Genomic DNA, 12,134 nt, shown 5'->3' on the forward strand with positions numbered 1-12,134 from the left:
ATTTGCATACCGCCAAAACAGGTCCACTTATGATGCAATCTCTATTGAACGCCACACTGCCCTTTCCCACCTGGACAAAAGGAACACATATGTGAGAATGCTATTCATTGACTACAGCAGAAATACCAAACCACATGGTACCAGCTCATCACAGCTAAGCGCGGACTAAAAACCTCCCTCTGCAACGTGATCCTGGACTCTGACAGGCCGCCCCCAGGTGGTGAGGGTAAGTAGCAACACATCTGCCACGCTGTCCTCAACACTGGAGCCCCCAGGGGTGCGTGCTCAGTCCCCTCTCCGTTATCACCTCACCCGACTGCATGGCAAGGCACAACTCCCCTATTAAGTTTGCAGACGACACAACAGTGGTAGGCCTGATACCCGACAATGACATCCCCCCATGCTAGATACGGAGACGATAATTTATAGATCGGCAGGTAGGGTGCCTCTCGAGCAGCTAGATGTCCTTTACCATTCCACCAAGATTTGCTACCAATGCTCCTTATAGGACACATCATTGGACTCTATACTACTCTGTAAACTGGTCATCTCTGCATACCCGTCGCAAGACACTTGTTGATGCTTATTTATAAAACCTCTTAGGCATCACTCCCCCTATCTGAGATACCTACTGGAGTCTCATCCTCCATATACAACACTTGTTCTGCCAGACCCATTCTGTTAAAGGTCCCAAAGCACCACCTCCCTGGGTCCCTCTTCTTTTCAGTTGCTGCAGCTAGAGAATGGAATGAGCTGTTGTCTCTACCTTCTTGCCCTTTGCGCTGTTGTCTGTGCCCAATAATGTTTGCAGCACCCTGGTTTGTGCTGCTGCCATGTTGTTGTCATGTTGTGTTGCTACCATGCTGTGTTGTCATGTGTTGCTGCCATGCTATGTGTGTTGTCTTAGGCTCTCTTTATGTAATGGTGTGGTGTCTCTTTTGCCGTGATGTGTGTTTGGTCCTATATGTACAGTATATATTTTTTAATCCCAGCCCCCATCCCCGCAGGAAGCCTTTTGCCTTTTGGTAGGTCGTCATTGTAAATAATAATTTGTTCTTAACTGACTTTCCTAGTTAAATAAATGTAGAAAAATACAGTCATGTAAAATACAGTTCATATAAGGAAATCAGTCAATTGAAATAAATAAATTAGGCCCTAATCTATGGATTTTACATGACTGGGAATTCAGATATGCATCTGTAGGTCACAGATACCTTAAAAAGGGTAGGGGAGTGGATCAGAAAACCAGTCAGTATCTGGTGCGACCACCATTTGCCTAATGCAGCGTGACACATCTTCTTCGCCTAGAGTTGATCAGGCTGTTGATTGWGGCCTGTGAAATGTTGTCTCATTCCACTTCAATGGCTGTCTGAAGTTGCTGGATATTGGCGGGAACTGGAGCACGCTGTCGTACACGTCGATCCAGAGCATCCCAAAAATGCTCAATGGGTGACATTTCTGGTCTGGTGAATACACAGGCTATGGAAGAACTGGGACATTTTCAGCTTCCAGGAATTGTGTATAGATCCTTGCAACATGGGGTCATGTATTATCATGCTGAAACATGAGGTGATGGAGGTGTATGAATGGCATGACAATGGGCCTCAGGATCTCGTCACGGTATCTCTGTGCATTCAAATTGCCATTGATAAAATGTAATTGTGTTCATTGTCCGTAGTTTATGCCTGCCCATACCATAACCCCAACGCCACCATGGGGCACTCTGTTCACAAAGRTGACATCCGCAAACTGTGAGGCCGGTTGAACATACAGCCAAATTCTCTTAAACGACGTTGGAGGCGGCATATGGTAGAGAAATTAACATAAAARTATCTYGCAACAGCTCTAGTGGACATTCCTGCAGTCAGCATGCCAATTGCACACTCCCTCAAAAGTTTAAACATCTGTGGCATTGTGTTGTGTGACAAAACTGCACATTATAGAGTGGCCTGTTATTGTCCCCAGCACAAGGTTCACCTGTGTAATGTGCATGCTGTTTAATCAGCTTCTTGATATGCCACACCTGTCAAGTGGATGGATTATCTTGGCATACCAGATATGCTCACTACCATTTGAGAGAAATAAACTATTGGTGCATATTCTGGGATCTTTTATTTCAGATCACGAAACATGGGATCAACACTTTAGGTGTTGAGTTTATATTTTTGTGTGTTCAGTCTACATGCCATTCCACATTTATTTTGGGTTATAATGCTCATATAATGCTGAATATATGTTCATTCATACCATTGTTATCAATCAACTGCAMTTCACTCTAAATAATTCTAATTCAGATGCTAATCTGGTTGACGACACTAGCTAGCTAAATTGGCTAGCTAACCAAACCATTATGATGGTTATCTAGCATACTAGCTAGCCCGACTGCTACATCAGCAATAACAGCCGAGTGTAATCTTAACGAATGCCTTAAACAGCAGTCCAAAACTACATATATGCCTGTTTAAATATATATATATATATAAAACCACTGCACAGATATAACAAGGAGCAGAAGTGTAATCAGCTAGCTCAACGGATTTCACAGTGATTTGCATTTGACTGTGCATTTCATAATATATATATATATATATATTATGAAATGCACAGTCAAATGCAAATCACTGTGAAATCCGTTGAGCTAGCTGATTACACTTCTGCTCCTTGTTATATCTGTGCAGTGGTTTTCCCAGACCTGGCATTCACAAAAGTACAGTTGCGCGCGCGCGCTCAGTGCAAACCCGAAAAAGTCCCAGCACAACAGAACATTTACATCTGGTGCAGAGATCACCATATTTTAGCACGGGGGAAAATAACATAATTGGCTTGTCGATAGGCTTGATGTGTTTATTTTGTTATGCCTTTGACCTACTGCTACATTAGAAAATGGCGGAGTCGGATGGTGGGGATTTCGCCTCGAATCGTCCGCAGAACAGGTGAGGATGACACTCGTGGTGAAATCAATATGGGAAAACTGTATGTAGACCAAAAGGCAGCCAGAGGTAAATGGGCATGTGATAGGCCTACATGGCATCCAGGAAAACATACCGGGTAAGGAATTAAAACATTTATAAATGTGAAACATTGGGCGAGAGGACATTCGGGTGGATTTTCAAGAAATTCCCGCGGATACTGGCCTTTTTTGTTTTTGCATGAATTGTCATATCTTTGCAGATTGATTCATTTATTGTACATTGTATCCATGGTAGGCTACATTCTAGGCTAAATATTGCCAATGATGAGGTATGAGTAAGAAAGAATGTTAGGCTACCTGTTTGGAATTCRGTCGTAACATTGTTACGTTCATAGATACAGACCCCGCTCCAGGATAAAGGGATTTAAGGGCAGTTGAATTCGGCGAAGGGCTATATTTTTGGGGGGGTTCTTGTATTGGAATTATATCGAATTCTGCATATATTACGTTACACCACAATAAACATAAAGTTCAAATGCAGAGTCTCCGAGATCATTGAGTGCTTTTAAAGTGACAGGTTGGCGCAAAATCTGTAACCTATATCCGCTGCGCATATCAGCATAAAATATGGGCCTTTTAGCAGTCGTAAGGACAAATATTCAGCAGGGGGCAGGTAGAGGTGCAAATTAGTGTTGGGGTTATTTACACAGCGCTGGTGTTTCAAAGGTGACGGTGATATTTACAAATATATAAAAATGTCAGCATGCAAAATAAAAAGCCTCTTATCAGGCAAAACCTGTCTTAAACAGTAAAGCACAGGTTTGGATACAGCCTCCGCTTGAGTTACCCAAAAGTTAACTATTCTTGGCGCGCAGGCCAGGTATATCTATGCACGCTAAAGTGCGCGCATTCACACCATTAAAAATGACGGAGAAACCAGACACATGTTCTCCAAACAAAGACAATTAAGAAATTGACAGTTATCTGGTACACGCAATTAAATAAATCACAAGCGTTGTGCAGTTTGTGAGCTCTCCAAACAACTTTTCCACTTGGAGAATGGTATTAGGTTATATTTAATTAATTACACACATTTCTGTAACCAAACATTCTAAATTAATGGGGGACTATGTTGTGATTAACAGTAACTTCACTGATGAATATATATTTCATGGGGCATTGATAAACATTGATAAACATTGAAATCGAACGTTCAGCTGTCCACTAACCTTTTGGCGCATGGACCTTTTTTGACGCAGGTAAGGGAGAATTCTCTCCAGAACGATGCACAGTGGACACTGGGGTTGTCTCCAGACTTCCATGTCACACCCAGGAACATTTTGCGGTGCGGTCATTTTCTCTCCAAGCCCGGGGAAAGGGTCAGAGCACACCCTTTCCTCTCCAGGTTGCGGAGAGAGCTCGTCATAATCGGTGTCAGTCAATGTCCGGATGAAAACCTCATACACCCCATCACAGGGCAGACACTCCTGCAGAGCGCCCCCCATAGGAACAGCAGAGGAGCAGGAAGGAGACAGACAGGCCTCCAACACTCCATCCTCAACAGGGCCTGACTGGTAACCTTGACCCCGCCCTTGTAAATCAAATATTACAGGCGTATCACGTTATTCACTTAGCCTATCACAGAGATGAGAAGTGTTTTTCCCACTTTCTATGGAAACCCAAAGGATTCACACCTAACTTCCACCGTGGCTTTCCATAGCCCCCCTACACACTCCACGGTGCACTCTGCCCATTGTGCTGACGCAGCSAGATACCAATTTTTTTATGTGCCAACCTGTCACTCAATCATCTGAACTTTTTWGCTATTTTTATATAGGCACATACAACTAAAACTGAAGGGGCACAAGTTTAAACTGAGGGGGCTAAGCCCCCTTTAGCCCCCTCATGCATCTGGATAAGCAAATTTCCTCTAGCAGGTGCACCACCGCAACACATTGCAAAGTCCCTATTTCTTCAGCATCAAATGGAAAATGTTATGGCCTACTGAATTTAATCCGCCACTTATTGATGATAATGTAGCCTATAGCTAGTTTTTAGTTTTACTTTTCTTTTTAAAAAAAGTAAAAATATATAACTTCAGTTGTGTCTTGTCAACCAAACCCAATCAAGAATTTGTCTCAAAACAGCCAAGCAGTCATAATTATTTGATTTCATTAGGTTTAATTGATATGCTTGAAACATGAAACTGACTAGCCTTCTGCCAGTTACCAGAGGCACAGTCAGTCATACTGTAAGTCACCACAATAATTGACACACCACTTCCCGCATGTAGGCTATATATTGGATAAATATGTAGGCAACTTCATTCTATTTAACAAAATATAATGTTTCAACATAAATTGTGAGTTACAGTTATAATTTCCCCCCAGGTATCATAGATAGGCAGCCTATACTACTATTATCCATTAAGAAGGTCATATCCTCACTCAATATCTAGTGAGATTAAATTGTCCTGAAAGTGGTGAACAATTCAAGATATTCTCTAGTGTTTAAGGGATATATATCACCATTAACACAGGCTTTGTTCTCTGAATACAAAAGGCATTTCTTCATATGAAGCAGCTGAATAATTCAAAAGAAAAGGGAGTTGAGATGAGGGTGATGATGCAGCTGCTGGGAAAACGGATGGACAAAGTGCAGGAGAGCAAGAGCTCAGCACTGTCACTGATGCTACAACAGGATCAGTAAACTCTGACAAGCATCCTAGAAGCTTAATTGGCAGAAGATACGTGGAAATACTTTAAAAAATAACTTATTCTGATAAACTGATAGTGATAGGCCTTTTCTCTTCCAGTATGGCTAACCAGAATAGCACCCTGCGTTGCACGTTCTCAGCCCCAAGCCATAGCGCCACTCTCCTGCAGGGCTTGTCGGTCCTGCGAGTCCAGGGGCAGCTCCTGGATGTGGTGCTGGCCATCAATGAGGAGCGCTTCCAGGTTCACAAGGCAGTGCTGGCCTCCTGCAGTGACTACTTCAGGTGAGACTGACGCTGTGTCTCCAAAATGGCTTCTGCTACTCGTCTCCTTTCCTTTCATCTGCACTGATTTGAGAGAACTGGACACTGGATGTATTCTCTGACTATAGTGATACACTGACTGGTAAAGCGAGACCCAGGTAAAGAGACGTACAAATCAAATCATTATACAGATGTAGAGGTGAAGGGAAGAGTGTGATTGTGTTGGTGAATTTGGCTTTGGTGTGAAATAATGATACATCAAAAGCTGAGTCAGATGAGAGGCATAGTGGAGAGAAGGGAAGAGGAATTGGTACAATATGTGGAACTGATAGGGAGGGATATAATAACATTACAGGTGTACAATGTGCAATGTGAATATGTTTAAATGAATAATCTGATGTTCTTGTCCTGATGTTGCATGGCAAGTAGGGGAGTGGTTCTGTGTCTAATTTACCTCAGATTAATATGTTGTTTAGAATGGGGGGAAATCAATAAAACAAGTTTAACATAAAGACAGTTATTTAAATTACTTTCTCACTTACCTTGCAGAGCCATGTTCACCGGAGGCATGAGGGAGTCAAACAAGGACACCATTGAGCTGAAAGGCTTGTCTGCCCGCGGCCTGAAACACATAATTGACTTTGCTTACAGCGCAGACGTCACACTTGACCTGGACTGCATTCAGGATGTACTGGGAGCAGCTGTCTTTCTCCAGATGGTCCCAGTCGTGGAGCTCTGTGAGGAGTTCCTCAAGTCAGCCATGAGCGTAGAGACCTGCCTGAACATTGGCCAGATGGCCACCACCTTCAACCTGTCCTCCCTCAAGGAGTCTGTGGACACCTTTACCTGCCGCCACTTCCTGCAGATCGCTGAGGAGGAGGACTTCCTGCACATTCCCATGGAGCGCCTGGTCTTCTTCCTGCAGAGCAACAAGCTGAAGAACTGCAGCGAGATCGACCTGTTCCACGCTGCCATCCGCTGGCTGCAGCACGACGAGGCCCGCCGGGCRGGAGCCAACAAAGTGCTCTGCCACGTACGATTCCCCCTCATGCGCTCCTCGGAGCTGGTGGACAGCGTGCAGACGGTGGAAATCATGGTAGAGGACGTGCTGTGCAGGCAGTACCTCCTGGAGGCCTTCAACTTCCAGATCCTCCCCTTTCGTCAGCACGAGATGCAGTCCCCTCGGACCATGATCCGCTCCGAAGTAGTTTCGCTCATTACCTTTGGTGGGACACCCTACACTGACAATGACCGTACTGTGAGCAGTAAGGTGTTCTATCTTCCAGACATTGCAGCGCGTCAGTTCAAGGAACTAACGGAGGCGGAGACAGGTTCCAGCCACGCCTGTGTATCGGTGCTGGACAACTTTGTTTACGTAGTAGGCGGGCAGCACCTGCAGTACCGCAGCGGCGAAGGGGCGGTAAACATCTGCTTCCGCTATGACCCGCACCTGAGCCAATGGCTGCGCATCCAACCGATGCAGGAGGGGCGCATTCAGTTCCAGCTCAACGTTCTTCAAGGACAACTCTACGCCACTGGGGGGCGCAACCGATCTGGAAGTCTGTCGTCCGTAGAGTGCTACTGTCCCAAGAAAAATGAGTGGACCTACGTGGAACCACTGAAACGCAGAATCTGGGGKCATGCAGGAACTCCCTGTGGTGACAAGCTCTACATCTCAGGGGGTTACGGTGTCTCGGTGGACGATAAGAAAGCCCTGCACTGTTATGATCCCACATCTGACCAATGGGACTTCAAATCGCCCATGAACGAGCCCAGAGTGCTTCATGCTATGATCACCGCCAAAGACCGTGTTTACTGCCTGGGTGGTCGCATGGACCATGTGGACCGCTGCTTTGACGTCCTGGTGGTTGAGTATTATATTCCAGAGAATGACCAGTGGACCACTGTTAGCCCCATGKGAGCAGGGCAATCTGAGGCAGGCTGCTGCTTGTTGGACAAAAAGATCTATATTGTTGGAGGGTACAATTGGCATCTTAACAATGTCACAAGCATCGTGCAAGTGTACAACACAGAGGCTGATGAGTGGGAGAGGGACTTGCACTTCCCTGAGTCTTTTGCAGGAATTGCGTGTACGCCGATCATACTTCCACAAACCACCACGCAACGGTAATCCCTCCGCCCAAAGTGACTGACAATTTAATTCCATGGGTGATTCCTCACAAAACTGAAAACAAAAAAGATACCATGATTTGGGGGATTTTTAGTCAATTTAATCCACAGAAGGGTCCTTTGGAAGAAGGATGGATGACACATATAGTGCCTTCAGAAAGTATTCACACCCCTTGACTTTTTCCACAACTTGTTGTGTTACAGCCTGAATTTAAAATTGATTAAATTTGGATTTTGTGTTACTGGCCTACACACAATATCCCATCATGTTAAAGTGGAATTATGTTTTTAGAAATTTTTACAAATGAAAAAACCTGAAATGTCTTGAGTCAATAACTATTCAACCCCTTTGTTATGTCAAGCCTTTATAATTTCAGTAGTAAATTTGCTTAACAAGTCACATAATAAGTTGCTCACTCTGTGTGCGATAATAGTGTTTATCACGATTTTTGAATGACTACCTCATCTCTGTACCCCACACATACAATTATCCATAAGGTTCTTCAGTCGAGCAGTGAATTTCAAACAGAGATTCAACCACAAATGCCAGGGAGGTTTTCCAATGCCTCGCAAAGATATTTGGTAGATGGATTAAAAAAAAGCAGATATTGAATATCCCTTTGAGCATGGTCAAGTTATTAATTACATTTTGGATGGTGTATTAATACACCCAGTCACTACAAAGATACAGGGGTCCTTCGGGGGGTTTCACCATGGGGTTTCACCATGAGGCCAATGGTGACTTTAAAACAGTTACAGAGTTTAATGGAGAAAACTGAGGATGGATCAACAACATTTTAGTTACTCCATAATACTAACCTAAATGACAGAGTGAAAAGAAGGAATCCTGTACAGACTAAAAATATTCCAAAACATAGATCCTGTTTGCAACAAGGCACTAAAGTAAAACTGCCTCCCAAAAATGGCAAATAAATTAACTTTATGTCCTGAATACAAGACAATATTGAATGTTCCTGAGTGGCCTAGTTACAGTTTTGACTTAAATCGACTTGAAAATATATGGCAAGACTTGAAAATGGCTGTCTAACAATGGTCACCAACCAACTTGACAGCTAGAAGAAGAAAAATAATAATGTTCAAATGTTTTACAATCCAGGTGTGCAAAGAAAGCTCTTAGAGARTTACCCAGCAAGACGCACAGCTGTAATCACTACCAAAGGTGATTCTAACATGTATTGACTCAGGGGTGTGAATACTTATGTATATTTGATATTTCATTTTCAATAAATGTTCAAAAAATGTCCAAAACATGTTTTAAATTTGTCATTATGGGTTATTGTGTGTAGATGGGTGAGATAAAAAAAAAAAAAAAAATGTAATCCTATTTAAATTCAGGCAGTAACATAAGTTGTGGAATAAGTCAAGGGCTATGAATCGTTTCTGAAGGTACTGTATTTGACGTTTGTATCTTAACGCATAATTGAGAAATAATGAATTGAAGTTGGAATATTTGTGACATTTTCGCCTTAACTTCCTTTAAGACTCCATAATGTTTTATCTGTTAAGATCTAGTAAGATGTTGATATAATATAGGCTACAGTGTATTACTTCATCTTCCATTTTATGGTTGAGGTCCATGTGCTGCATTATAACGAACTGTGTTTGAAATGATGTGAAGGCCAGAGCTAGTGTAAATGTATTAGTGGCCTTTTAATGGAAAATAAGTGTTAGCTCTAAGGACAGACTTGCTTTTAAATAGATAATTATTGACATTTCAATGTAGTTTTGGGTGTTTAATAAAATACTTAAAGCACTACCCACAATCAAAAACCTGTTAACAGATTTGCAGGATAACATTTCTACATTTGTGCCATACATCAAGGAAGCATGTTTCTATTAATTGGCTGGGTAAATACATTGAAATAGTCACTTTGCAGGGTTTAACTTAAAACAAAACAAAAATGACAACAGATTTGATGACAGATTAGAATGCATGGGACCCGTAAGCATTGTTCACATTGAAGTTACTCAAATTCAATTTTATTGCATATAGCCGATTAGAATCTGTTCTTTTTCCTGCAGTCTGAACAGCCAAAAAGCACATGGAATCGGATATTTCAAGACACATTTCAAACCACCTTCGTAGGCGGTTTGAAGTCAGATACAAATCTTATTCCTGGCCATGCGACTTGTGTCTGAACCGTCAAATCTGATTTGCCCTCGTGTGGTTTTTAGACTGCTATTTGGCATATCTTGTTGCTTGCTAGCTACTCTGTTGACAGTTTGACAAGAACATGTGGTATCTAACTAGCTTGTTAATTGTTTACAAACAAATTAGTGAATGTGCTAGAAAGCTAAACAGCTACCTAGCTAGCTAGTTGACTGCTGTGGCTAGCCAAAAAGGACTTGTTTTGAAAATACTTGTTTTAACCTTTGAGGCTTAAAAAGTGTTCTTACACTATGATGTTGAACATTCAAATCAACTGGGAAACGTCCATGGGAGGCATTGTTGTCACCTTAGCTTGCTACATAACTTCTGATGCTTCGATCTGATACCATTTCTGTCAAGCCGTCTACGCATACAATTTGATGCATACTTTTGATAAATCCAAAGTGTCCACCACACAGAATGCACTGCAACTGCTTCTGCAACGCAATGCTGCAAGGCAAACACAGCGTTCCATTGGAAATTAATGTACAGTACTGGTCAAAAGTTTGGACACAGCTACTCATTCAAGGGTTTTTCTTTATTTTTTTTACTATTTTCTACATTGTAGAATAATAGTGAAGATGTCAAAACTATGAAAAAACACACATGGAATCATGTAGTAACCAAAAAAGTGTTAAACAAATCAAAATATATTTTAGATTTTAGATTCTTCAAAGTAGCCACCCTTTGCCTTGACAGCTTTGCACATTCTTGGTATTCCCTCAACCAGCTTTACCTGGAATGCTTTTCCAACTGTCTTGAAGGAGTTCCTACATATGCTGAGCACTTGTTGGCTGCTTTTCCTTCACTCTGCGGTCCAACTCATCCCAAACCATCTCAATTGGGTTGACGTCGGGTGATTTGTGAAGGCCAGGTCATCTGTGTGAGTGCATGAGAACATCCGTGGTTAGTGCTCCTTATGTAGGAATTCTGTAGGCTTCTTGCATTTTCTCTAAAATGTTATACTGTGTATAATCAATACTGTAGATCAGAATGAAGTGATTTTGTCTCGTCCAACTCTTGCAGTGTTTAGTTGTGATGAKCAAGTGGGGGTGGGAGGGTACTGGTCAAGTGGCCAGATTCGAAGGCCAAGTTACATTTGTGTCACCCCCTTCTCCTAGCTCCTACACAAAAGGACTCTATAGGTGTGAGAAATAGGGTGATGCCATCACCTATRTTCAAATAGACATAGGCCTACTGCTTTCACCTATCCAGTCCTGCCAGAACTCTGAAGGCCAAAGAGCTAAAGGCAAGGAGCTGAAATTCATGTAAGGGGTACCTCCTGATGGAAAGAACAAGCACAGCACATAAGCAGTGAGGATATGTGATTATTGTCCTGTGTATTTCTACCTTTAGGATAGTGCATATGGTAAAATGTTAGTTTAATGAGGAGTAGCCTATTTGTGAGACCTTCAGTATTGTATGCACAACTGATTGTTAATGTATTTTACTCCTTGTAGACTATGTTGACAGTGGTGAGACAAGCTTATAATGCTAAATCTTATTTGGAAGCACAACATGGCRGTCGTTGAAATATGTTTTGGTTTTGAAAATGTCACCCGTTTGCCTCACCTGTTCTGATGTTTTGTATGTCCAATTCAAAAGCACATAGTTAGCTTTTAAGTGCTTTTTATAAGTGGAGTACACTGTTATCAAAGGAGAATGTAGACTTTTTKTGCCATTGAAATCCTTGGGTGGGCCACCTAAGTGTTTTTTCCGGGACTCCTAAGTWAAAAAAWAWATATATATATATATAAGCATTTTATCAATTTTTTTAAACATTTATTTGCGGAATGGAAAAAAGCTTTCAGTGTAAACTTAAACGATTAAAACCAGATAAGGTATGTAGAAAGATAATGGACCTATATATTTTTCAATAATATCATATTTGAAAACTAACAATCACCAAAATAAAACATAGACAGTCAGGGATAATTGGAAATACT

The 12,134-nt window shown here is 41.9% G+C and overlaps 1 protein-coding gene across 3 annotated transcripts; it reads left to right on the forward strand.

Moving 5' to 3' along the window:
- Positions 1-2,681: 2,681 nt before the first annotated feature.
- On the forward strand, positions 2,682-11,205 carry LOC111976132 (kelch-like protein 26). Of its 3 annotated transcripts, XM_024004887.2 has the most exons (4): positions 2,682-2,933; positions 4,171-4,485; positions 5,727-5,909; positions 6,438-11,205. In XM_024004887.2, the coding sequence occupies exons 2-4, from the start codon at positions 4,361-4,363 to the stop codon at positions 8,017-8,019; spliced, it is 1,890 nt and encodes a 629-aa protein (XP_023860655.1). In that variant the 5' UTR covers positions 2,682-2,933; positions 4,171-4,360; the 3' UTR covers positions 8,020-11,205. The 3 variants fall into 3 exon arrangements, with proteins under 3 accessions (XP_023860655.1, XP_023860657.1, XP_023860658.1); XM_024004889.2 differs by lacking the exon at positions 4,171-4,485; XM_024004890.2 differs by lacking the exons at positions 4,171-4,485; positions 5,727-5,909.
- The last annotated feature ends 929 nt before the right edge of the window (positions 11,206-12,134 follow it).

The sequence above is a fragment of the Salvelinus sp. IW2-2015 genome, linkage group LG16 (genome assembly GCF_002910315.2).
Source record: "Salvelinus sp. IW2-2015 linkage group LG16, ASM291031v2, whole genome shotgun sequence".
Taxonomy (NCBI): Eukaryota; Metazoa; Chordata; class Actinopteri; order Salmoniformes; family Salmonidae; genus Salvelinus; species Salvelinus sp. IW2-2015.